The 27,688-nt window shown below is 42.1% G+C and overlaps 2 protein-coding genes across 3 annotated transcripts; both read right to left on the bottom strand.

Annotated features, from left to right (window-relative positions):
* Nucleotides 1–6,088: 6,088 nt before the first annotated feature.
* On the bottom strand, nucleotides 6,089–15,746 carry LOC125515917 (ABC transporter G family member 37-like). 2 transcript variants are annotated; one of them, XM_087528727.1, is made up of 20 exons: nucleotides 15,659–15,746; nucleotides 15,189–15,348; nucleotides 14,671–14,747; nucleotides 13,669–13,719; nucleotides 13,463–13,553; nucleotides 12,932–13,233; nucleotides 12,563–12,844; nucleotides 11,301–11,614; nucleotides 10,505–10,665; nucleotides 10,320–10,423; nucleotides 10,081–10,237; nucleotides 9,789–9,997; nucleotides 9,357–9,689; nucleotides 8,968–9,258; nucleotides 8,804–8,887; nucleotides 8,576–8,706; nucleotides 7,100–7,327; nucleotides 6,844–7,015; nucleotides 6,507–6,755; nucleotides 6,089–6,394 (listed from the first exon to the last, which is right to left on the bottom strand). In XM_087528727.1, exons 1-20 carry the CDS (start codon nucleotides 15,743–15,745, stop codon nucleotides 6,137–6,139), a joined length of 3,741 nt encoding a protein of 1,246 aa, XP_087384853.1. In that variant the 5' UTR covers nucleotide 15,746; the 3' UTR covers nucleotides 6,089–6,136. The 2 variants fall into 2 exon arrangements, with proteins under 2 accessions (XP_087384853.1, XP_087384852.1); XM_087528726.1 differs by having other exon boundaries at nucleotides 6,501–6,755; nucleotides 15,659–15,745.
* Nucleotides 15,747–17,746: 2,000 nt separating this feature from the next.
* Nucleotides 17,747–22,790, bottom strand: LOC147964101 (uncharacterized). Its single transcript, XM_087529834.1, has 4 exons — nucleotides 22,500–22,790; nucleotides 20,834–22,397; nucleotides 17,859–17,891; nucleotides 17,747–17,754 (listed from the first exon to the last, which is right to left on the bottom strand). Exons 1-4 carry the CDS (start codon nucleotides 22,788–22,790, stop codon nucleotides 17,747–17,749), a joined length of 1,896 nt encoding a protein of 631 aa, XP_087385960.1.
* Nucleotides 22,791–27,688: the final 4,898 nt, after the last annotated feature.

Genomic DNA, 27,688 nt, shown 5'->3' with positions numbered 1-27,688 from the left:
ACTCCAAAACATATACCAAAATAGGAAGGCCTAGATAATTTGTTTATTGATCAGCAGCAATTGGAATCAGTATTTTATCACGTTCTGGTGATTTTTAACAATTGTTTTCGTGAACAGAAAGTTTCTGGAAATTACAGCAAGATCAAATAACTATCATCCAAGAGGATCCTATAGGTCTAACTTGGCACAAACACTAATTAAAACATAAAAACACATCTAACCAGAGGCTAGAACAAAGATTTATTCCTAAATAGAAGCAAAAGCAAAAAAACTAAAAAATAAAATTGGGTTGCCTCCCAACAAGCGCTATCGTTTAACGCCCCTAGCTAGGCATAAAAGCAAGGATAGATCTAGGTATTGCCATCTTTGGTAGGCAATTCCTCAATGATGCATCTACCTTCCTTAGAGATTTCTTTATTTTTAGTAATTATCAAACTTTTAGGCACAAAATCGAAAAATTCATTTGTAGCAAATGGTTCCTTAATGATAGCAAAAAGATTGGGATGAATACTTATAGATTTAAGATCCGCAGTTTCCTTACTAGAGGATTCACCCTTATTCTCAGGAACATACATAAGCTTAGCAACTTTATTAGAAGGACTTGGAGTAATCTTAACAAAAGTAAAAGCGGTTCCCAAGTTGGTAATGATACCCTCAAGTTTATCGATTCTAGTGGAATCTTGATTTATTCTCTCATTAACGATGGGTTCCTTCTCCTTAATATTTTTCAAAGTTACTCCCACCTTAGATCCATATTGGGTAATTTTATTGTGGATCTTTTTATCTAGATTTTCAATTAATTTGATGGTAGCAACTTTATTTTCAATAATTTCAGGTCTTTGCATTACATGCTCCAAAGTTAACATAGTTCCATTAACCAAAAGAGGTGGTGAGCCAAATAAATCTATCATAGCATTGTAAGAATCAAAAGTGTGGCTACCCAAGAAATTCCCTCCGGTAATGGTATCAAGGATATATCTATACCAAGGATTAGCACCTACATAAAAATTGCGAAGAAGAACTGAAGTAGATTGCTTCCTGGTAGATCTATTTTGAGCATTGCAAATTCTATACCAAGCGTCTTTTAAATTTTCTCCTTCCCTTTGCTTAAATTTTAGAACTTCGTTCTCGGGAGACAATGGAGAAGATATAAGACTAGCCATAAGCAAGCGAGAAAAAGGCAAACGGAAAAGAGAGGGCGAATAAAACGGCAGGGGTGAAGTGGGGGAGAGGAAAATGAGAGGCAAATGGCAAATAATGTAATGCGGGAGATAAGGGATTGTGATGGGTACTTGGTATGTTGACTTTTGCGTAGACTCCCCGGCAACGGTGCCAGAAATTCTTCTTGCTACCTCTCGAGCACTGCGTTGGATTTCCCCGAAGAGGAAAGGATGATGCAGCAAAGTAGCCTAAGTATTTCCCTTAGTTTTTGAGAACCAAGGTATCAATCCAGTAGGAGGCTACGCGTGAGTCCCTCGTACCTACACAAAGCAAATAACTCCTCGCAACCAACGCGAATAGGGGTTGTCAATCCCTTCACGGTCACTTACGAGAGTGAGATCTGATAGAGATGATAGATAATATTTTTGGTATTTTTGGTATAGAGATGCAAAGTAAAATAAAGGGCAAAGTAAAAAAGCAAAGCAATAATAAAGTGATGGAAGGTTAATATGATAAAGATAGACCCGGGGGCCACAGATTTCACTAGTGGCTTCTCTCAAGAGCATAAGTATTCTACGGTGGGTGAACAAATTATTGTTGAGCAATTGACAGAATTGCGCATAGTTATGAGAATATCTAGGTATGATCATGTATATAGGCATCATGTCCGAGACAAGTAGACCGACTCCTGCCTGCATCTACTACTATTACTCCACTCATCAACCGCTATCTTGCATGCATCTAGAGTATTAAGTTAAAAACAGAGTAACGCCTTAAGCAAGATGACATGATGTAGAGGGATAGTTTCATGCAATATGATAAAAACCCCATCTTGTTATCCTCGATGGCAACAATACAATATGTGTCTTGCTGCCCCTACTGTCACTGGGAAAGGACATCGCAAGATTGAACCCAAAGCTAAGCACTTCTCCCATTGCAAGAAAAACCAATCTAGTAGGCCAAACCAAACTGATAATTCGAAGAGACTTGCAAAGATAACCAATCATATATAAAAGAATTCAGAGAAGATTCAAATATTGTTCATAGATAGACTTGATCATAAACCCACTTCATCGGTCTCAACAAACACACCGCAAAAAGAAGATTACATCAAATAGATCTCCACGAGAGAGGGGGAGAACATTGTATTGAGATCCAAAAAGAGAGAAGAAGCCATCTAGCTACTAACTATGGACCCGAAGGTCTGAGGTATACTCACACTTTATCGGAGGGGCTAGGATGATGTAGATGCCCTCCGTGGCGGATGCCCTCTCCGGCGGAGCTCCGGAATAGGCCCCAAGATGGGATCTCGTGGGTATAGAAGGTTGCGGCGGTGGAATTAGGTTTTTGGCTCCGTATCTGATCTTTTGGGGTACGTAGGTATATAAAGGAGGAAGCAGTACGTCGGTGGAGCAACGGGGGGCCCACGAGGCAGGGGGCGCGCCCTAGGGGCGCCCCCACCCTTGTGGCCACCTCCCTTCTTTCTTGACATGGGGTCCAAGTCTCCTGGATCATGTTCGATGAGAAAATCATGTTCCCGAAGGTTTCATTCTGTTTGGACTCCGTTTGATATTCCGTTTCTTCGAAACACTGAAATAGGCAAAAAAACAGCAATTCTAGGCTGGGCCTCCGGCTAATAGGTTAGTCCCAAAATAAAAGTGGAAAATAAAGCCCAATATAGTCCAAAACAGTAGATAATATAGCATGGAGCAATAGAAAATTATAGATACGTTGGAGACGTATCATCATGTTTTGAGTCTTACTCAACTTTACACCTTGCAATATAGGCAAGAACTCCTTCTTTGACTGTTCCATTTTGAACTACTTCAAAATTCTTGTCATGGTATGTATTCATTGAAAAATCTTATCAAGCGTCTTGATCTATCTTTATAGATCTTGATGCCTGTCGGTGTCAAAACTGGCAGATCTCGGGTAGGGGGTCCCGAACTATACGTCTAAGGTCGATGGTAACAGGAGACAGGGGACACGATATTTACCCAGGTTCGGGCCCTCTCTATGGAGGTAATACCCTACTTCCTGCTTGATTGATCTTGATGAATATGAGTATTACAAGAGTTGATCTACCACGAGATCGAGATGGCTAAACCCTAAAAGCCTAGCCTGTATGACTATGGTAATGAGTATGTCCCCCTCTAGACTTAGTCCTCTAGTTTATATAGACACTGGGAGGATCTAAGGTTACACAAGGTCGGTTACAAAGAAAGGAATCTACATATTCAGTCCCCAAGCTTGCCTTCCACGCCAAGGAGAGTCCCATCCGGACACGGGTGCAGTCTTCGGTCTTCGTATCTTCACAGCCCATCAGTCCGACCCATGGCTAACAGGCCGGACGCCCTAGGACCCCTTAATCTAGGACTCCCTCAGTAGCCCAATATGTAAGCAGCTTCACCGAGGTCTTTGTTTGAAAACTCCTTTCAAACACTCCTTTATGCTTTCCAGAAAATTCTACATCATTTCTGATCAACAATATGTCATTCACATACACTTATCAGAAAGGCTGTAGTGCTCCCACTCACTTTCTTGTAAATACAGGCTTCACCGCAAGTCTGTATAAAACTATATGCTTTGATCAACTTATCAAAGCGTATATTCCAACTCCGAGATGCTTGCACCAGTCCATAGATGGATCGCTGGAGCTTGCACATTTTGTTAGCACCTTTAGGATTGACAAAACCTTCTGGTTGTATCATATACAACCCTTCTTTAATAAATCCATTAAGGAATGCATTTTTGATATCCCTTTATCAGATTTCATAAAATGTGGCAATTGCTAACATGATTCGGACATACTTTAAGCATCGATACGAGTGAGAAAATCTCATCGTAGTCAACATCTTGAACTTGTCAAAAACCCTTTTCGACAAGTCGAGCTTTGTAGATAGTAACACTACTATCAGCGTCCTTCTTCCTCTCGAAGATCCATTTATTCTCAATGGCTTGCCAATCATCGGGCAAGTCCACCAAAGTCCACACTTTGTTCTCATACATGGATTCTATCTCAGATTTCATGGCCTCAAGCCATCTGTCGAAATCTGGGCTCATCATCGCTTCCTCATAATTCGTAGGTTCATCATGGTCTAGTAACATGACTTCCAGAACAGTATTACCGTACCACTCTAGTGCGCATCGTACTCTGGTTGACGAGGTTCGGTAGTAACTTGATCTAAAGTTTCATGATCATCATCATTAACTTCCTCACTAATTGGTGTAGGCATCACTGGAACTGATTTCAGTGATGAGCTACTTTCCAATTCGAGAGAAGGTACAATTACCTCATCAAGTTCTACTTTCCTCCCACTCACTTCTTTCGAGAGAAACTCCTTCTCTAGAAAGGATCCACTCTTAGCAACAAAGATCTTGCCTTAGGATCTATGATAGAAGGTGTACCCAACAGTTTCTTTTGGGTATCCTATGAAGACGCACTTCTCCGATTTGGGTTTGAGCTTATCAGGCTGAAACTTTTTCACATAAGCATTGCAACCCGAAACTTTAAGAAACGACGGCTTAGGTTTCCTGCTAAACCAGAGTTCATACGGTGTCGTCTCAACGGATTTTTAGACGGTGCCCTATTTAACGTGAATGCAGCTATCTGTAATGCATAACCCCAAAACGATAGTGGTAAATCAGTAAGAGACATCATAGATCGTTGCACCATATCTAATAAAGTATGGTTACGATGTTCGGACACACCATTACTCGGTGGTGTTCCAGGTGGCGTGACTTGCAAAACTATTCCACATTTTTTCAAATGAAGGCCAAACTCGTAACTCAAATATTCGCCTCCGCGATCAGATAGCACACAAGGTGTTCCTCCTCCATGATCGATGCCCCCTCCGTCGGAGCTCCGAAACAGTCCCCAAGATGGGATCTCACGGGTACAGAAGGTTGCGGCGGTGGAATTAGGTTTTTGGCTCTGTATCTGGTAGTTTGGGGGTACGTAGGTATATATAGGAGGAAGGAGTACGTCGGTGGAGCAACATGGGGCCCACGAGGGTGGAGGGCGCGCCTGGGGGGGGGGGGGGGTAGGCGCGCCCCCCTACCTCGTGCCCTCCTGGTTGATGTCTTGACGTAGGGTCCAAGTCCTCTGGATCACGTTCGTTCCGAAAATCACGTTCCCGAAGGTTTCATTCTGTTTGGACTCCATTTGATATTCTTTTTCTGCGAAACTCTGAAATAGGCAAAAAAACAACAATTCTGGGTTGGGCCTCCGGTTAATAGGTTAGTCCCAAAAAATAATATAAAAGTGTATAATAAAGTGCAATAATGTCCAAAACAGAATATAATATAGCATGGAACAATAAAAAATTATAGATACGTTGGAGACGTATCACCACCTTCTGTGCCTCCTCTAGAAACACCAATAATTTCTCGTTGAGTGCCTTATCGAGTCATTCATACAAAAACATTGCATTGCCTCCATTCAAGTAAAAAAAGCAAGTTTGGGCACTTGGATTGCTTAATTTTGGAGCCAACACAACTTCCCCTTAATCCCCCGAATGCCAATTTTGGACTTATAGTAGATCAAGGCGGAGCGACCTCCTACCAATTGGGATGGTCTCAGGAGTGTGAGCGCATAGCAAGTCAAATTTACCTCTAGATACCAATTTGTGATGTCTTGAGAAGATATCATGGACGAAAAGAAGACATAAACAAATCACAAAACACAAGACATATGGCCAAAGAGACGAGTCTCTCGAGAGTTTACCCATTTCCTTTTTTTTGAAAATTTGACTGGATGACTACAGAGAGTTTTAACAACACTTACACATAGGCCTAGCCAATAACTCACGCATGCCACACATGGTCACACATTCCAACCATGGTGCCTCCCTGTCAACACCTCCTTGTCTATATGTGGGGTGTGACGGATATATCTAACACTAAATATACTTCTTGGCCATATTTCGCAAGGAGACTACAATTTCTTCTTGCCACTACTAGTCTTGTTAAAGCCTCATCTCCTTTGGAAGTTGATATACTTGATAGAAAAGCCAAACAAGAGGGCGAAAGCCACAGTGCATCCCATAGTCACTGTGGCAATCACTCCCAAGAATTCATGCCTGAAACCATAGTAGCTCCTCAGGAACTCTGCTACAGTCTCACCAGTCTCAAGTTTCTCCTCGACATCCCCAAATTGTGAAGCGACTAGACCATACAATGTCCATGCAACCGGGCATATCCAGTAATACCAACTCCACCAGATAGGAATTCTCTGCATCAAACCAAAAATGTATTGTGAATCAAGATATATTCATATAGTTAGCTGGAGGACTAGAACCAATTGAGCATAACTATGTTGTGTGGGTGGAGAAACTCACATAAACTGGGATGAGAAACCCAGAGAACAAGTTCCATAGGCCATAGGATGCAGATGATATAATTGCTGCAATACCACCACTGGGTGAAAGTCCCGCAGCCATCATCCCAAAGAATGTGAAGTACAAGAATGTGAAGTACATGAAGAACAAGTACCAAAAGAATTTGGTTGCAGTCCACTCAAATCCTATCATTGCATATACCAAAACTCCATAAATAAGAGTTTGAACGAATATGTATGGGAGCTCAATTACAACCTGCGATCATAATGACAATTTCATCAAGTCATTCGAGATATAAAATATAAGTACCACGCAGTATGCACGAGTGAGGTGAATTAGTCACCTGTGCAAATGTATACGGTAGGGATGAGTACATTCGAGATGCTCTTTCCTTGTAGAACACTATTCTTTCCATTGCAATCACCGGTTGGACACCCGATGCATTCGAAATACCGATCATTAGAATGGCAGCGTACATGGACCCCATGGAATTGAACAAATCTTGTCGTCTCGCTCTGTAAGGTGTAGAGAAACATTTTACAATGTGGAGACCACAATACAAGAATAAATAACAATCAGGTGATAATTGAAAAACCCACCTTTTCATTCCAAGGTCCCAGAATACCGTGCCAAAAAGCAATGCTATGATTATGGTGATACAATATCTACTCCCGGTGTAATGAATATTCCTCCAATATGATAAGTTTTGCTTCCATAAGCATATTAAGCATTGCTTCACTAAAGATTGTGAATACTTATTAGAAAAATGGAGATCGGTTGAGCTAGGAGGAGGCATACTTAGTTCCTTTATCAAGGCCTTGTTCTTCCTGAAATTATAAATAGTAGTGTTGGAACATGTCATGTGCATCCCGAAAAATAGAGCACAATAAAATTAATTTGATTTCTAGAAATATCGCTCAAGTAGAGGAAACATGTGTAGTGACAAAGGGCAATGGAGTCAAACCATACGATATGACGTTATGAGTTACTAGACCTAGAAAAAATATATGAATATGATGCAAAACTAAACTAAGCAGATATATGAACTAAAGGTGTAAAAAACACTTAGGTTCATGATCCATCTTAAGCCAAACAACAACTAACAAACCCACAAACAATAATTAACTATTGATTGGTCGTTGTTTTTCTCTATAATTTCCAGTTACATAAGACATGGCAAAGCTAATTAATGACTACAATATTCCCATATTGTAAAAAGAATTTTCTTTCTCACAAAAATAAGTAGTAGACATTTTCCATTATGATTCTAGAATGTAGCTAAAAGACGCTTCAAAGTAGTTCATGTATCTAAATCATAAAATAAAACTGTGAACTGAAGCTACCATAATATGCACACCAAACTGAGTCTAACTTGTTATATCTATGATCTTGTGTTTTCTTGAATAAGAACTTGTGCACCCAACCAAATTCGAATTCCATACACATTAGATGCCTTTAGAAAAAATATTTTGTTGAAAATTAAATCATTTTGATTACACCTCAAATTTATAGTCACATGAAACTACCACTAATAATAGGACATCTGTATACTAGAATATGTACATGCTTCAACCCCAAACTATTAGGAAGTTACCATACAAACTATTTGGATGAGAAAACAAAACTTGAAAGCAACCAACAATTTCAGTAATAACTGGTAGCAGGCCAACTAGCAGCATATGCCCCAAGACCCTAGAACAAAGTAGTTGGTATCGATCCTCACACAAGCGAAATCTTCAGACACCTTATGTAGAAAGAATTACCTCCTTTGGGTCTTACATACATGAATTCTAGGCAACACAGTCAAGCTAGTTCACAACATAATTCTGCATTGACTGGCCATAAGATTCTATTCACTAAACAATTCTTAGGACAAGTTGGCATAAGGCGGTAGATCATTCTTCTATAGCTACTAGATTTAAGAGATCCAATGTGTTTTGGTACCTTGGATAGCTTGGGTAGGTAAATGTTTCTAGATTATAATTCTACTCCAAAGATAGTAATAAGTTACATTCTGTAACTGGGACTTTCTTAGTTCCTAAAATTAACGGATTATTAAGATGCATTGCACTTACTGATATAGCTCTGATTGTTTGAATATTACAGAAAGATTAATCCCCAACATTTGCTCTTGTACTGTTGAGGTCACCTCCAACATCCAAGTTGCGGGGTTATACCCCTCTTGTATCCTATTGATGCCTATTCCCTGAATAAACCAAATGCAACAATAATTTCACTCCTGGCAAGTTCCATGAATCTATAGAGTAGTAAAAAGGTAATTTTCATGCTTCTATTTGACTAACCTCAAAGTATGTGATCATATTCAAAGATTTCTCGCCTAGTGGACCAACATAGATCTCCTCCCCTCCTTGATTCAGTAGAAAAAGCTACAATTCATCAAGAATAATGAAACAAACTTACAATTCAAGACACTACAGGTTGCAACTAGAAGCAATAACTTCATTACCTCGTCGAAAGTTTCAAATATGTCTATGCTTGGCTGGTGAATGGTGCAGGCAACAGTTTTACCAGTGTCCACTAGGTTCCTGACAGTCCTCATTACAATTGCTGCAGCCCTAGCATCAAGCCCTGATGTTGGCTCATCCATGAAAATAATAGAAGGATTAGCTACAAGCTCTACTGCAATGGTCAGCCTCTTCCGTTGCTCACTTGAGAGACCATATCCTCCAGGATGTCCAACTTGTGCACCTCCCAATGATGTGAGATCCAAGAGCTCCAGCATGTCCTCAACAAATATCTGCATCCAGAAGTTGACAAAGAAATTAACAAAAATATTAAATAAAAACTCGAAAGCAAATAAATAATCTTTGTTGTTATTTTTTTCATCAAACTGACCCTTCTTGTTAATGAGTCAATTTCTGATGGTAATCGAAGCCACGCGGAGAATAGAAGTGACTCAAGAACAGTCAAGTGTGGAGACTGGATATCTGACTGCTCACAGTATCCAAATATACGACAAAAGGTTTCTTGCTTCTTTTGGTAGCCCGAGATAGTTATAGTCCCCTCTCTGTAGCCTCCGGTTATCCTTCCTGCTAACACATCCATCAACGTTGTTTTTCCGGCACCACTAATGCCCATTAATGCAGTCAGCACACCTGGTCTAAAGCAACCACTCACACCCTTTAGTATTTCCAAACGATCTTTTGTCTCACCCCGTGCTTTATTTTCCTGAAAAATGAACGCCGAAGTAAATAAGAATGGGGGAAGTATGTTTCGCATGCTAGTTCTTAAAATAATCTTGAGATAATAGGAGACATGTTGTTTTACCTTTGGTATGTCTACTGAATACCTTATGTTGTCAAAGGTAAGTGAAAGTGGCACAAATGGAAGCGATACCCTTCCGTTGTTTCTAGGACTCTCCAATTCATTCATTACTCTTTTCTGGTGAGATCTTTTTGAGGGAGCATCCCTACTCAGTTTTGCAAATTTTTTCTCTAGTGCCTTGTTTGTCAATGATGAAAAGCCTCTACCATGTGCTACAAACAAGAACAAACCATCTTCCTTTAGAATTTGTGTATCTGGAAACAAGTCGATGCAATAGTCATGCAATTAAACGTACTTTTGAAGTATGTAAAAGCTGCGGTGTAGAGGCCATTAAATATAAGTGTGTATCCAATCAGTACACCTAAGCCAATCCAGTACCATTTTGCCTCCACAAATATCCCTCGAGATTTCAAGACACTTGTCCCTAATGGATCTGTTGACCCAGGAAGTGCCTGAAAAGCCAAATGTTAAGTTTGTTAGACTGTCAGCCATATTTTTTTCTATAAGTTTCAAAGTTCTGGTCTTGAGGTGTACTTTACTCCAGCGGTGAGATGTAAATTCATTTGTCGAAATTGCAGTTTGTGCATACATCAATGGTGAGATCCAGTAGCCAAGCATCCAAAACTTGTTGAAGTTTTCTGAACGGGAAAGGGGGCAAATAAGAACCACAAATTTAAGAAAAACACAAATTATGGAATGACTACTAGTGGCGAACTTACCGCTAGAAAGTAAAAATCCACCTAAGAGCAAAAGCAAAAGCATTGTAAATGTTCCAAAGATGTTTGCTGCAAACATGTTTCTCGTTACTCCGGCAATCAACCGGAACAAGGAAGATGACATCTGACTTAGTGCTAGAAGCAAAAAATATTGCTTGAAGAACCTGAAATGTGCAAGTCATTTTTGTTTGCCCATTTATTATTTATTGTGGGTTAACATAAAACAAATAATTTCATTGAATGGGAAATGCAACAAATACATCTAGAGTGTGCACCTGACAGACTTAACATGTAATGAAAGCGTAAATCACCTCTACAAATAAACTCATGAACCACCATAATAATAAACAATAACACTTTTTATTTTTGTTTAATCAACTTGTTGTATTCACTTTCTTCATAGTTGCTTCCATTTTATTTTTCTTCCTTGAATAAAAATGGGGTTTCCGAGTCTTGAAATCCCAACAACATACATAGCCAAAGTGCATCAATGTTCAAACAAGAATACACAAGCAATACTACAATTTATAATTATATATTCTATTGCCAAAAATACTTAATCTACTGAGTGCAACACTTTTTTTAGCTAGTTTGCAATGTTTATAAAATTTAAAATACTAAAATTTTGCATATGAGAAGTACGCAAAAATGGAAAAAACAACTGAGTAGATTATGCAATAAACTGAGTAGAAATCAAGCAAAGTGAAGCAAACTAGATTGATAGATCAAGATGAGTTTACTTGGACCATGAAAAACTGCACATAATAGAATTTTTTTGCCATTCATTTGTGATGCTCACCTCCCAATATTTGGGTCAAACCCAACTGCATAATATGTCATGGAAACCAATATTGTGATTTCAACAAGGGTGATGGGAATCTTAAGAATCCATTGAGGCAAAGTGTACGCCCATGCCGGATAGAAAACATCCCTTTCCTTAAAGAAAAGTGGCAGTTTCATGATAGTTCCGCCAAGGTCACCTAAATTGCTGAACATGGTTTCACCCACAAGGAAAAACAACACCCCAAGATATAACCCTCCATCAGTCAATGAATCACGATGCATGTTGCTTTTCCAGAAGATTGTTAACGCGATGAATGCTATCATAGCCATCTGTCACAAGAGTATTCATTATAATCGGTAGTTGTTTGCATATAGTTTAACTATGAAAACTGTGCGCTATTATTCTACAACAATTATTGATTCTAGAGCAAAGATCAGGCATGATCCCATATCTTTGAGACACTATTAATAACTTGTAGTATTCCTTGAATTTTGTAGAACTTCACATTGTCGAGATATTTTATACTAGATACTACTCCCTCCATTCCATACTATTTGAAAATCTAGGATTGTCCTAACTTTTTAAAGTTTAACCAAGCCTTATTTTTGCTAAGCTATACAATATCAATTATATAACATGAAAAATATATTTAATAATGAATCTAATGAAGCAAATTTGGTGTTGTAGATGTTAAAGTATCTTTATATAGACTTGGTAAAACTTAATGAAATTTGACTTAGGAGAAATCTAGAGCTTCAATTATTTTGGAACAATTGGAGTACACCTTTTATCAGTACATGTAAGCCCATGTAGCATCTGTCCGGTGACTCTCTTCCATCGCCTAATTTGACCTCATGTATTCAGTACCTGGGGTTAAATTTCCATCTCACATAATACCAGACGCGTTGAATGGCCTTTTAAAGTACATCTTGACATGCTAGGACTACTAGATTAGAACTCATATGGCATGTTTATGTTATGTTCATGGCTAGCTTGGTCTATTCATGTGTCAATCATGTTAAATAACTAGTGTGATGTTCAACTTAGTTGAATTGTGTCATGTTAGAACCATAGAAAGCCATGTCCGTATTTTTGGTGTGACTAGGAGCAAATTGGTTGGTGAAAAGCGTAATGTATTACTATAAACATATTTAAAAGGCATGTGAGAACTAATATATTCTTGTCAAAAACCATGGGCAAAGTCTTGAACAAATGAATGTGAAAAGTGAAAGAATGATTTATATTGGGTGAAGTGGGGGGAGGGGGTATGAACTCACATGTGCAAAATTAACCATGTATAGGGACGAGTTCCTTCTCATAAGTAGGATTTCTCTAGCAGATATGGCATTGACCAACCGTCGTTTGCTCACACCATATTTTGAATTGGTTAGAGCTGGTGATAGACTCTGGTTCTTCTCAAATGGGATCTCAAGGGCCTTTAGAATTATCTGACCAACATGAAATGCATGAAAAGCTTCTGCAAATTTCTCCACAGTGATGTACTGATAAGTTTCACCATCCCTTGTCCAGTAATGCTTTTGATCTTTAATTGAAGTCACCTTTCAATCAAATAAATAAATAATGTGAGCAATATGCTATGATTTAATATATTTTTTTTGACATTTGCGAAGCTAAGACGTGTGTACTTCTAACAAGAAGTCGGCAATAGCTTTTCTCTGGGGACATCTGAAGCCTAGGGACTCAAAAAACTCAATCACGTTCTCTTTGGGCCCTTGATAGACAACATGCCCCTCTGATAGGAGCATGACATCATCAAAAAGATCATATGTTTCAGGTGATGGTTGAAGTAAAGAGATGACAGCCGTTCCCCCAAGTATGTGGACCAATTGCCCTAGGAAATTCACTATCTGAAATGCAGTTGAGCTGTCAAGCCCATTCGAGATCTCATCCATGAATAGGGATCTTGCCGGACCAATGAGCATTTCTCCTGCAACCAATCAGATATGTCAAGCAAGCATAAGTGTTTTGATCCATTACTACGAAATATCACAACTACCAATTTGGCATGTCAATTCTCTTGTAGATGACCTTCTTTTGAGGAACTGGATAAAAATCCTCTAATTTAAAAGCCAAAGTCATACAAGTAGTTCAAAAAATTAACATTCTTTGTTACGGAAATTTCAATATGTAACATGGGAGCTTCTTGTACAACATACCTATCGTGACACGTTTCCTTTGTCCGCCGGATATACCTCTTGCCATGTCATTTCCAACCAATGTATCCGAACAGGTATGAAGTCCTAAGATCTGAAGTGAAAGTAAAGTGCTATCGAATGAAGTAACTCTAATACTAATATGTGAACTGAAAGTGTACTCATAAAAGTTGAAGAGCCATAGAGAACCAAAATCCCATAAATCAAACCTGCATTATATAGTTTGTAACTATGTTGCTCTTGCCTCCGATTGCAGATTCCTACAAGAATGAAACTATGCATCAAGAAACATTGAAACAGTGGAAGTTTTGTAAGATAGTACTCAATGAGTCAGAAACTATGTTGATGTGAGCATGTGACTCTAAGGAAGAAATTAGGGTTGCTTTACAACTTGATATAAATGATATATTGTTAGATCAAATTGTTGGAGCAAAATACTACACTGTTGTTTATGTGACTAAGCGAGAGAAGGTGAAATCAAAACATGCATGTGGGCCAACACATCCTAAAGCTTGCTTTGGTGCACCCTCGGGCAAAGTTTAGAACTTTGGATGCAGATGCATGGTTGAGATTAAAACATACCTCTTCAACCATAAAGGTAGTATTGTCTATTTAACTAACTCATGTTGTTGAGAAATTAACTCGTCAAATTGATCTCCATATCGATCTGTCTCTGGCCATCAGTGTTCGCACGAGTTGGATCTAATTCAGTTATAGATGGATTCATTGTTCAAACTGCAATGGATGTCTTTAACTGCATCCCCTAAATCCAGTTTAGTTCTCTTCGGCTACGTCTTTGATCTAAGGGCGTGGCCGGTGGGTGGGCGGGCGGGAGCGGACACCTCAATCAGGATCAGAAAGCTTTGACAAGGTCATTGATTCCTCAGACAATACTTGCGCACGAGATCGACCAAGGAAGAGGAAGATAGATGGAGATACGAAAAACGGGCGTTCCTATGGATTTGGATCTAATTACCATCCACTCCTTCGGTTCTGTTACTCTTAGATTTGTCTAGGTACGGACGTGTTTAGACATGTTTCAGTGTTAGATACATTTATAGCTAGGCAAATTTAAGACAACTAATTTGAGTACGAAAATACCCTTTAAGTTATTTTTAGGAGGCATGTATTGAAGCGCTCCTCCTAAAAAGATTGTTTCAATTTTAAAAAGAATTGCATCGACAAAAAATACATTGACTTTAGTTTTTCACCTTCATGAACACGTCGATGTCATGCTCCGGTGTCAGGCCCGCTTCCCCCTCCCTTCTCGCCAGCTCGGCTAACAAATCTGAATAGAGCACGCACGTTTAAGACACGATAGAAAAAGCTAAGAACACACAAAATTTACCTTGCATATAGTACACACTCCTTCTGAACATGTGCATAGAGCGTACACTTGTTTCTAAATCATCGATTTGGCTAATTAAATATATGTTATATATACCAACAAAAGTGTATCATCGGATTCATATATGGATGAAGTTTCTAAATATATAATTTTTGTTCACATATACTCTCTTGGTCTGAAATTACTGGGACAGGTAATTGGGGATGGAGGAAGTTGTACATATTTGGCTAGTCAGATCAAATTGTTGACCTAGAAGCACGTGCACATCCTATGCACCTGTCGGGACGGAGTGCTATTTTTTTTTCATCTGAATTTTTGTAAAGTGGTGACTGTTAAAACAACCGCTGGTCCATGGTTGGTTATTCTTTATTTTTCAGTTACCCTGACGGTCACCGGTGCCTTGACACTCGGCGGAGAAGGCGAGCGTCTCCCTAACGGTCATCTCCCCGGTGTGGAGATCCTCCTGGCTAACGTATGCTGCTGCCTTCTCGGCGACAAATTCCTCCATGCCGTGTCCGTTGTAGGTCACCCTCCCTGACACCTGCATCGCTTTATTTAATTATTAACATAAATTACTTACAAACAAGTTTTGTGTGATTAGAAAATGAGCACCGACTTTTTCAACAAATAATATATTTTATTGACTTAAAATGGAGCATCAAGATGATACAAACATAATAAGCTGACGCTCGGTCCTTATATAATTAGGATGCACACAACCAACACAACACACACACATAGAAAACACGCTAGCAAATAGTAAAGTTATACTGTACAAGACAAGTTATGGATAGGCGAGGAAAAAAGATATGATAGAAAAATGAGCACCAACTTAAGAAAGAAGAAGAGACCTTGAGTCCTGAGTCTAGCATCCGTCCGGCCAAAGCCTTGAGCAACGTGGTCTTCCCGGACCCAGGAGACCCCAACAGCAAAGTCATCCTTGAAACAAACAAAATCAAAATGGAGAAGAGAAAAATTAGCCCATGCATGGAACAAACATGAAAAACCGAAGCTAGCTACCCATGATATGCAGTACCTGCGTGGCCTGATGATGGCATTGGTTTCATGGAGCAGCGCATGCTTCGTCTTCCAGGTGTTTGGTACCATACGCAACGTGTTCGCCACGTCCTAACACACCACGGTTGGGAACGGAATTGATTATTAACTACACCCTCTGTAAACTAATATTCCTGCTTCTGGTTATCAAATGGATATATATAAATACCATAAGAGCGTTGGTGGCGGCGTTGAGGATGGTCGGCGTCGCGCGGCCGCCGGCGGCGTAGGCCTCCGCCTCCACCGCCAGCCCCACCGCACGCACCTCGATCGTCGGAAGCTCCATTCCGACGCTGCAAACAAGTTGATGGACACAAATTAACACATGTACGATCGATGATTATGCGTGTCCAGTTCGCATGCATGCACGTACCGGTCGAAGCGGTTCTTGATCTTGAGCAGGAACCTTTCGTGGTCGTCGCCGGTGAAGCCGACTAGCTGCTCGACGAAGGACTTCGCCTCTGCCTCCGTCATGACCGCCGCCTCTCCCTGCTCCGCCGCCATTGTCTCGTGCCACAAGAGTACGTACACAACTAGCTCCGCGTCTCGCTTCGCGTATATATAAGCTAGACGAGTACTTCCTCCGTAAAACTAATGTAATAGCGTTTAGATCACTACTTTAGTGATCTAAACACTTTTATATTAGTTTATAGAGGGAGTAATGATTAGCTGTCAACAAAAAAGGAGTGCTGGTTAGTTGGTTCACTCTGTTGGCCGTCCATGTACACAAACAACTCTAGTTGATCGTTTCTCCTGAGGATTACATTTAGGTAAACTTGGAGCGGAGGGAAGTACGGTCCAGTTCTTCTAGTGGTTGACTGATTGTTGGGGAAATAAGTCGCAAGAAAAGTCGCAATCACTGCCGCCTCGACGAAAACAATTCTGTCCGGCCGTGAAAATTAAGCCGTTGAAATGCATCAGTTTGACATTATTCCGCAAATATATTTGTATTAACAAAAATACGTACGCAAAGGACAAACGGAAGACAGTGCTACCAACCGGCATCTCCGTGGTCAGAGATCCAGCCAAATTTTTTGATGGATGAATGCGATTATTTCCTTACGTGGATCTCTGTGTTGTGAGGTCAGAAGCTAAGTACATTGGACGATGCTCCAAATAGTGTCCTCTGTTTTTTCATTTGTTTAAGAAAAGAAGAAGAGGCCACCGTTGGAAATTAATCAGAGCAAAGCCATGTCGTGCTAGACATGTTTCCTGTCCTAAGCAGGCTACGATTATTTCGCAAAAAAAAACAAAAACAAAAAAACAACAGGCTACGATTGATAGGTTTGGTAGTACGGAAGAGGGGTTTGTGGCTCTTGGGTGCCACACAACCCTATATGAATATAGTATTAAAAATATATTAGAAAAATTCAAAAAATTCTGAAATTTTGGAGTATGAAACTTAGGTCCCGTTGTACACCCGTGTTCATTTTCATGGGGAATGGGTGCCCGTGATAATGTCAGTAAAAAAGAAAAAAAAAATTGTATCTATAGAAAAAAAAGGATGTAACATCAACTCCAACGCATTGACCCATTTCGTCCGCGCGTGTCCGTTTGAGTCGCCACGGACAGAAAAGTCGGCCTAAGACGCCGACCCAAACAGACGCGCGTTCGCTTTTCATCCACCAGATAACCCATTCCTGACCCAAATTTGGGCCTCGTTTGTATCGGCGCGAACACGAAGCGGACGCGCGTCTACTCCCAGCTGGCCCGCTAGTCGTTGGCACAACGACAACCCTTACCCTTCACTTTTCCAAAACTCTCCCGGCCGCTCGCCATGGATGATGGGAGTACGTGTCCGGCCGTTCGCCATGTACGTACGTGTACGTTAGCACAGGCTTATAATACCATGTTCATGATTATTTCTATGTTGAGGTAAATTATTAATTTTCTGATTAATCAAATTCAGAAATAATCATGAACATGGTATTAACAGTGTTAATCTCGTGCTGATATTTTATCACGTAGGCATGTACTACGCAAACTAAATGATACCTCGCGTGTTGCTGCGGGTATACTTGTCTATATCTGTAAGCAATTGTAAAAATAAATGTATGAGCATATATTGAGTAACAGAGGATAAGGGTTGAAAAGATAATCTCTTGTTAAGTACCTACACTAGTACTACAAAAAGGTTATAGCTAATATGGACATTAATGGCGCACCATGTATGTCGTAGCAGTGGCGCACCAGATATAGGTGCGCCATTAGTGTCCTCATTACTAATGGCGCACCAGACACACCGTGCGCCATTACTAGCAATTTTTTTATTTTTTCAAAACTATTAATGGCGCACCACACGCTCCGTGCGCCACTACTAACAATTTTTTTTAACTTTTTTTTTCAAAACTAGTAATGGCGCACAGGGGTACAGTGCGCCATTACTAGTTCAAACTAGTAATAGCGCATCCCAGACACGGTGCGCCACAACTAACATTTTTTTTGCAAAACTAGTAACACTAGTAGAAAAAGGGTCATTTGTCCCGGTTGGTAAGGGCCTTTTGTCCCAGTTGTTGAACCGGGACGAAAGGGTCATTACTAATGCCCTAGGCCTTCAGTCCCGGTTCTTACACGAACCGAGACAGATGGGCCTCCACGTGGCCGGTGCGGCGAGCCCAGGCAGGAGGGCCTTTGGTCCCAGTTGGTGGCACCAACTGGGACCAATAGGCATCAACGCGTCAGCATTTCAGGGGCTGGAGTTTTTGTTTTTTTAAGGGGGCGGGGGTTGGGGGTTTTGGGGGGTTAATTTAGGTGTTTCATATATTGTGTTAGCTAGCTAATTAATAGAGAGAAGTGTCCTCTCTTATCTCCGTGCTTGGTCGACGCTACGTACTATATACGTATAGAGAGGACTAGACACGCTAGCTAGTAAGCAAATGAAGGAAACAGAAGATCGTCATGAACATATGCATACAGAGAGAAGTGATATCGACCACCTCTCCTTCTCCGAGTGATTGGTCGAACAACAAGTTCTCGTATATCTATCCGACACTACCAGCTACATATATACAATAATTATCTCTTACAATATAATCTCCTAATTATATATGAACACATGGTCCACATAGTATTCTCCGTCTTCAGCGATCACATGGTCAAGGAAGAATGCCGCCAATTCCTCTTGAATTGCTCGCATACGATCTGGTGGTAGGAGTTCATCCCGCATCCGAAAGATCTAATTTGAAGAACGGGGTCAATACATATATATATGAATAAATGAAACTCAACACAAATGATGGTAATAAAATAAAATTGTGAATATTATTTCTTACGCACTTCATATTGTTCGTCAGAGTAGCCCCGCTCACATGTCGTGTGGCGGATGGACTCGCAAAAGTAGTATCCACAGAAATCATTCCCTTGTTCCTGCCACAACCACTTTATAAGAAATAGAGGTCAATCAAACTGATAAGCAAGCATGCTAAATGGTATTGATGAAACTAGCGCTTGAATCACTAGGAGATGCGCGGAACATGCTACTATAGTACTTACTTTCGGGTGTCTAAATTGCAGCTTTTTCGGCAGTCCTGGAGCTTTTTTGGTGAATTTTCTCCAAACCCTGCCAGACAAAGAAAACAATTATTTGATATCAGGAAATGAACAAAGTTGCTGATATGGTGGATAATGATCGATTTAACTTACTTCTCGAGCATTTGAGTCATGTCCGCATACTCCTGGGGATCTTTTCGTCTCGAGTCTAAGACGGTTACTAGTCCCTGCTCAAGCTTAATCTCTAGGAGAATATAGTGGAACCTGCGCACGCATGCATAACTCATCAATTACATTACTATAACCTGGACTAATAAGGGAAACCGAATATGCACAAGACAGTAACACTCACTTGAAGTTGTAAGGAAAGAGTATTATATCTTTGTTTTCATTTATTACCAATGATCATAGCAAGTTGGCCTCGGTATTTTCGGCATGATATTTAACCTCGGTTGCATCTATGAGATTTGTGTTAATGAACCCAATATCACCGACTTGTCTTTTCTTCAATTCGGCGATCTTCAATCTGCATAATATAGTGAGGATAATTATAAATACATGCAATGAAAGAGCTGACCTATATAGAGAGACTTAATAACAGAAGTAGTACTACTTACAGACAGTAGCAAGTGACCGTTGATTTATCGAGGGCCTTTTGATTGAAAAACTGGAAGAACTCCTCAAATGGAACATTCAACAGTTCAATTCTAACGAGGTCATGCTCCTCTTTAACTCTCAGCGTCAAAGTATTCCTTCCCCAGACTCTCTGCAGGTTTTCATGTACCAATCATGCAATCTTCGCATAATCGTTGTTAGAGATCTTTCATCTTTGACGAGAGGCTTCCCGTACTCGTATCTGTGTACCTCCACCTCCAAGAAATCATAATGTACATCGTCGGGCAGTTAATCTCCAAGATTGCTATAACCGGGCACCATCCTCGGATCATTAGCGACGATGTCGCTAGACACCTTGAGCGGGGGGCACGATTAGTTCGCTTGTTCACCGAGCTAGGCAATTTTTTTCCCAGCTCATCGTTCTTTTATCCTTTGATCACTGACAATACTTCCCGACCGCTCCGCTTCGACAAATGTCTTTGCAATAATGCGCTCATAGTTGCCTCTCGGCGGAGACTTTGGTGGTTTTGTCAGGGCAGCCAGAGTGCGCTTCGCTTTCACTGGATCTACCTTCTCCTCCGGAGGTGGATGTTTCTTTGCTTTCACCCCTTGAAAGAAGTTCGTCACTTCGGCTCGCGCGATCTTCGCATTCTCCTCCGGGGTCCTCTCGTATGGTAACTTCTATGGAGTCTTCAGAGAAAGACCGAATCTGGATTGCCTCCCGCCTCTGGCTGTACTGCTAGACGCCGGCAGAGCAGACGGAGCGGCTGTGGCTATCTTCTTTCCTTGCTTACGAGGCGGAGGAGAAGGACTACGACGCTCTGGAGCAGCCGGAGCAGCGGCGGATCTCTTCCGCCCTTGCTGACGAGGCGGAGAAGGAGGAGGCTGGCTGCTCGGGCGCGCTGGCGCAGGCGGAGATGGAGGTGGAGTGCCTCCACGCGCCGGAGAAGGAGGCTGAGTGCCCTGATCACTCGCCGGAGGAGGAGGCGAAGTGCCCTTACTCGCCGGAGAAGGAGGAGGAGGAGGCGGAGGCGTCCAGTTCAGAAGGTTGATGAGCTCCTTCCACCATAGGCATGGAGTCTTCAGAGCAGAACCCAGCCGAGTCTCCCCTTCACTGGTAGGGTGGTCAAGATGGAGGTCCTCAAATCCCTCCGTTATTTCTTCCATCGTCACCCTAGCATATCCTTCTGGAATCGGACGACAGTGAAAAGTTGCATCGGGTTCAGGAGGTCGAACAGAGCCGACAGCCGCCTTGACTTTGAAGTTCTGCCAATGCGTCATAAGGTGGCAATGTTGAGACTCCGTGATAGCATCCACGGGGCAGCTAGCAGGGGCCGTCAAGACATGCTCCGGTTGAAGCAGCTCGGTGGAAGCCATGCTGCTTCTCCGCTGAGACGGAGGGGTAGTTTCGGCAGGTCGCTTGCTGCGAGCTACTTCTCGTTCCTCTAGCGCTTGAACCCTTTCATGCAGTGTCTGAATTTGGGTCTGCTCAACTTTTTTCCTCCTCTCCTCGCATTTGTAACCGCCTGCGTCCGGAAAACCAGCCTTCCATGGAACGGAGCCTGGCGTGCCTCGTGTCCATCCAGGGTGCTCAGTATTCCCAAGGGCCATTGTGAGCTCGTCGTTCTCTCTGTCTAGAACGAATGTCCCTTGCTGCGCTGCATCGATATAGTGCTGAAGCCTCTTGACTGGTATTCTCATTTGCTCGTCCATCCAAATGCACTTCCCTGATACAGGGTCCAAGGTTCCGCCAGCCCCGAAGAACCAAGTTCGGCAACGGTCTGGCCAGTTCATTGTCTCTGGTTCGATCCCTTTATCAAGCAGATCATTCTCAGCCTTGGCCCACTTAGGCCGGGCTTTGAGGTAGCCACCTGACCCCGTGCGATGGTGAAGCTTCTTCTTCGCAGCATTTTGCTTGTTTGTCGCCAACATCTTCTTACTCTTTTCCGATTTCTTGTGGGCCACAAATGCGTGCGAGTGATCTCTGATCTTCTCATATTTGCCGATGAATTCTGGTGTCTCTTCTTTGTCGACAAACCTTTTCAGCTCATTCTTCCACCTCCTGAATAGGTCTGCCATCTTCTTAAGAGCATGACACTTGATTAATTGATCTTTAACTGGCTTCTCCGGATCCTCCTCTGGCGGTAGGGTGAAATTTGCCTTCAGCTCAGTCCAAAGATCATCTTTCTGCATATCATTGACATAAGACACCTCAGGGTCTTCGTTCTTAGGCTTATACCATTGGTGGATGCTGATCGGGATCTTGTCCCTAATAAGAACCCCACACTGAGCAGCAAATGCTTCCTTTGTCCAAATGGGTTCAATCGGTTGGCCGTCGCACGCGATTGCTGTGATCTCAAACCTTTCATCCGAGCGCAACTTTTTCTTCGGGCCTCGTCTCTTTACTGAAGTTGTGCTCGATCCGGAGGGCTAGAAAAAAGAAGAAAGACGAGAGTTAATTAATATGTGTACATACCAAAACAATGAATGCATCAATTAGCTAGTTAGCACAGGCTTAACTAATATATTTACCTGGCCGGATTCTGTTCGGTCACCGAAGCCGTCACCACGGGCTCCTTCTTGCACCAGCATTGGGTCACCGGAGTCATCATAATCATGTCTTTCCTCCTCCATTCTTCGATCACCATAGCCTGCTTCTTCACCCTGTTCTTCCAGACCATCACTGTCATTAAGATACGACAAGACATCACCTCCGGCTAAGATTATGTCCCCCAACACCTCTTCTTGTTCCTTGTCTCGTCCGTGCTCCATTGTTTCTGCAAATATTACAACATGGCAATTATTACACAAACATGACAGCATGTGGATATATTAGTGGCAAACGTAGACCTAGCTTATTCCGGGTTTGGGGTGGCCTCGGCAACGCTTCAAGGGTAGGGGCGCGGCGGGAGGGGGTAGGAGACCGACATCGTTTTTTCTAGGGTTTGGGTGTTCTCGAGAGTTCTCGTCGAGCGAGAGGGCCGGGGGGTGCTCCCGTGGTATAAGTTATCATTGTGGAAGTTATCCGGGAGGGGTTATATCGACAACAACGACATACATACATGGGAAAATAATGTTATCGGGGAGGGGGTAGGTCGAACCCCCCTCGTGTTGAAGTTATCGGGACACAGGGTATATCGACAACGACATACCCGATAAAAAATAAGAAGAAAAAAAGAAAAAAAAGAGGAGAAGAAGAAAGGAATAGAGGAGAAGAAGAAAAAATAGAATATTTTCTATTTTTTCTTCTTCTCCTCTATTCCTTTCTTCTTCTCCTCTATTCCTTTCTTCTTCTCCTCTTCTTTTTCTTCTTTTTTCCTCTTCTTATTTATTTCTCCTCTTTTTCCTCTCCTCTTCTTCTTTCTTCCTCTTCTTATTTTCTTATTTCCTGTCCTTCTTTTTCTTCTTCTTCCCTTCATATATATAAAACTTTTCTAAAAATGTAACTTTTGCATATATAAAACTTTTCCATGGATCATCATTTCTCATATATATCCAATATATATCCATAGTCATATATAAAAACTTTCTACATATGAACAAAAGACTTTCTATGAACAAAAAAACATTTTTGACATATATATTTAGCATATTCTAAATTTTCCTAACTCTTTTACAACCAGAAAAATTACATATATGGAAAAAACATTAATACACATATGAACAAAAAAATACATATATGAACAAAAACATGCTCTGAACAATTTTTTATACATTTTGAACATCTACATACACATAGCCACATACATACACATATACATTATATATATATGAACAAAAAATTAAACTAATAAAAATGAAAAAAACAGAGCCGGGGCGGCGCGGCGGCTCACGGCGGGGGCGGCTAGCGATGATGATGGTGACGGCGGGGGCGGCGAGGGCGCCGGCGCGCGGGGGCGGGACGGGGTAGGGGCTCAGGGCGCCAGGGCGGCGCGCGGGGGCGGGGCGACGGCGACGAGGAGCGGGCGGCGACCCGTCGGGGCAAGGGCACGGGGCGACGGCGACGAGGAGCGGGTGGCGACGGCGAGCACGGGGCAGGGGCTCGGGGCGCCGGGGCGGCACGCGCGTCAGAGCAGGGGAGCTTAAGGCGGGTCGGCGCGTGGGGGCAGGGTGACGACGACGAGGACCGGGCGGCGACCCGTCGGGGCAAGGGCGCGGGGCGACGGCGACGAGGAACGGGCGGCGACGGAGAGCACGGGCAACCTGGTGGCGTCGATGAGCTCCGCGTCGTCGGGGCAAAATGGTCGATGAAACTAAAAAATTCCTAAGTCCTGCTTATATACACAGAGTATTGGTCCCGGTTCGTGGCACCAACCGGGACCAATGACAATCTCGTCGACTGGATGAACTAGGACGTGCGTCATGATATTGAAGAAGGATGGTGGGAACACCAGCTCGAAACTGACAAGACATTGCGCCACATCACTCCTTAGCCTTGGTACGATTTCTGGATCGATCACCTTCTGAGAGATTGCATTGAGGAATGCACATAGCTTCACAATGGCTAATCGGACGTTTTCCGGTAGAAGCCCCCTCAATGCAACCGGAAGCAGTTGTGTCATAATCACGTGGCAGTCATGAGACTTTAGGTTCTGGAACTTTTTCTCTGACATATTTATTATTCCCTTTATATTCGACGAGAAGCCAGTCGGGACCTTCATACTGAGCAGGCATTCAAAGAAGATTTCTTTCTCTTCTTTCGTAAGAGCGTAGCTGGCAGGACCTTCATACTGCTTCGGAGGCATGCCGTCTTTTTCGTGCAAACGTTGCAGGTCCTCCCGTGCCTCAGGTGTATCTTTTGTCTTCCCATACACGCCCAAGAAGCCTAGCAGGTTCACGCAAAGGTTCTTCGTCACGTGCATCACGTCGATTGAAGAGCGGACCTCTAGGTCTTTCCAGTAGGGTAGGTCCCAAAATATAGATTTCTTCTTCCACATGGGTGCGTGTCCCTCAGCGTCATTTGGAACAGCTAGTCCGCCGGGACCCTTTCCAAAGATTACGTGTAAATCATTGACCATAGCAAGTACGTGATCACCGGTACGCATGGCGGGCTTCTTCCGGTGATCTGCCTTGCCTTTGAAATGCTTGCCTTTCTTTCGACATTGATGGTTGGTCGGAAGAAATCGACGATGGCCCAGGTACACATTCTTCCTGCATTTGTCCAGGTATATACTTTCAGTTTCATCTAAACAGTGCGTGCATGCATGGTATCCCTTGTTTGTCTGTCCTGAAAGGTTACTGAGAGCGGGCCAATCGTTGATGGTTACAAACAGCAGCGCGTGCAGGTTAAATTCCTCCTGTTTGTGCTCATCCCACGTACGTACACCGTTTCCATTCCACAGCTGTAAAAGTTCTTCAACTAATGGCCTTAGGTACACATCAATGTCGTTGCCGGGTTGCTTAGGGCCTTAGATGAGAACTGGCATCATAATGAACTTCCGCTTCATGCACATCCAAGGAGGAAGGCTATACATACATTGAGTCACGGGCCAGGTGCTGTGATTTCTGCTCTGCTCCCTGAAAGGATTAATGCCATCCGCGCTTAAACCAAACCATACATTCCTTGGGTCACTTGCAAACTCAGCCCAGTACTTTCTCTCGATTTTTCTCCACTGCGACCCGTCAGCGGGTGCTCTCAACCTCCCGTCTTTCTTACGGTCCTCACTGTGCCATCGCATCAACTTGGCATGCTCTTCGTTTCTGAGCAGACGTTTCAACCATGGTATTATAGGAGCATACCACATCACCTTTGCAGGAACCCTCTTCCTGGGGGGGCTCGCTGTCAACATCACCAGGGTCATCTCGTCTGATCTTATACCGCAATGCACCGCATACAGGGAATGCATTCAGATCCTTGTACGCACCGCGGTAGAGGATGCAGTCATTAGGGTATGCATGTATCTTCTGCACCTCCAATCCTAGAGGGCATACGACCTTCTTTGCTGCGTATGTACTACCGAGCAATTCGTTATCCTTTGGAAGCTTCTTCTTCAATATTTTCAGTAGCTTCTCAAATCCTTTATCAGGCACAACATTCTCTGCCTTCCACTGCAGCAATTCCAGTACGGTACCGAGCTTTGTGTTGCCATCTTCGCAATTGGGGTACAACCCATTTTTGTGATCCTCTAACATGCGATCGAACTTCAGCTTCTCCTTTTGACTTTCGCATTGCGTCCTTGCATCGACAATGACCCGGCGGAGATCATCATCATCGGGCACATCATCTGGTTCCTCTTGATCTTCAGCAGCTTCCCCCATTGCAGCATCATTGGGCACATCGTCTGGTTCCTCTTGATCTTCAGCAGCTTCCCCCGTTGCAGCATCACCGTATTCAGGGGGCACATAGTTGTCATCGTCCTCTTCTTCTTTGCCATCTTCCATCATAACCCCTATTTCTCCGTGCCTCGTCCAAACATTATAGTGTGGCATGAAACCCTTGTAAAGCAGGTGGGTGTGAAGGATTTTCTGGTCAGAGTAAGACTTCGTATTCCCACAGTTAGGGCATGGACAACACATAAAACCATTCTGCTTGTTTGCCTCAGCCACTTCGAGAAAATCATGCACGCCCTTAATGTACTCGGAGGTGTGTCTGTCACCGTACATCCATTGCCGGTTCATCTGCGTGCATTATATATAATTAAGTGTGTCAAAAACCATTATAGAACATCATGAATAGATAATTAAGTGACCAAATTAATAGAAGTTCATCATCACATTAAAACCAAAGTACACACATATTTCTCATCTAACAACATATAGCTCTCTAGAGCATCTAATTAATTAACCCATACACTGAAACTATGTAAAACATTTCAATGTGAAAACAAATGCGATCATAATCGCAACCAAGGTAACAATTGATCCAATGGCATAATGATACCAAGCCTTAGTATGAATGGTATATTTTCTAATCTTTCTAATCTTCAAGCGCATTGCATCCATCTTGATCTTGTGATCATCGACGACATCCGCAACATGCAACTCCAATATCATCTTCTCCTCCTCAATTCTTTTTATTTTTTCCTTCAAGAAATTGTTTTCTTCTCCAACTAAATTTAACCTCTCGACAATAGGGTCGGTTGGAATTTCTGGTTCACACACCTCCTAGATAAATAAAATCTATGTCACGTTGGTCGGCATAATTTTCATAAACAATAAATGAACCAATAGTTATAAAGATAATATATACCACATCCGAATCATAGACAGGACGAGGGCCGACGGGGGCGGATACCAAAACCATCGCACTATATAATAACAAGCAATTCTAGGCTGGGCCTCCGGTTAATAGGTTAGTCCCAAAATAAAAGTGGAAAATAAAGCCCAATATAGTCCAAAACAGTAGATAATATAGCATGGAGCAATAAAAAATTATAGATACATTGGAGACGTATCATCATGTTTTGAGTCTTACTCAACTTTACACCTTGCAATATAGGCAAGAACTCCTTCTTTGACTGTTCCATTTTGAACTACTTCAAAAAATTTGTCATGGTATGTATTCATTGAAAAATCTTATCAAGCGTCTTGATCTATCTTTATAGATCTTGATGCCTGTCGGTGTCAAAACTGGCAGATCTCGGGTAGGGGGTCCCGAACTATACGTCTAAGGTCGATGGTAACAGGAGACAGGGGACACGATATTTACCCAGGTTCGGGCCCTCTCTATGGAGGTAATACCCTACTTCCTGCTTGATTGATCTTGATGAATATGAGTATTA

The sequence above is a fragment of the Triticum urartu genome, chromosome 6A, assembly GCF_056163025.1.
Source record: "Triticum urartu cultivar PI428250 chromosome 6A, HENAU_Tu73, whole genome shotgun sequence".
Taxonomy (NCBI): domain Eukaryota; kingdom Viridiplantae; phylum Streptophyta; class Magnoliopsida; order Poales; family Poaceae; genus Triticum; species Triticum urartu.
This window is presented reverse-complemented; position numbering and strand designations above follow the sequence as displayed.

Bases quoted from the DNA above. Each gene is read 5' to 3' on its own strand.
- LOC125515917 (XM_087528726.1), bottom strand. From the start codon at position 15,745: ATGACTTTGCTGTTGGGGTCTCCTGGGTCCGGGAAGACCACGTTGCTC. The intron at 13,234-13,462 runs GTATGTTGTACA...GATTGGTTGCAG, and splicing joins AAGGAAACGTGTCACGATAG to GAGAAATGCTCATTGGTCCG. The intron at 6,756-6,843 runs GTGACTAATTCA...TTATGATCGCAG, and splicing joins TACCGTATACATTTGCACAG to GTTGTAATTGAGCTCCCATA.
- LOC147964101 (XM_087529834.1), bottom strand. From the start codon at position 22,790: ATGCTGTCATGTTTGTGTAATAATTGCCATGTTGTAATATTTGCAGAA. The intron at 22,398-22,499 runs GTAAATATATTA...TCTTTTTTCTAG, and splicing joins ACCGAACAGAATCCGGCCAG to CCCTCCGGATCGAGCACAAC. The intron at 17,892-20,833 runs GTCAGCAAGGGC...AATTGCTTACAG, and splicing joins GCCTCCTCCTTCTCCGCCTC to ATATAGACAAGTATACCCGC.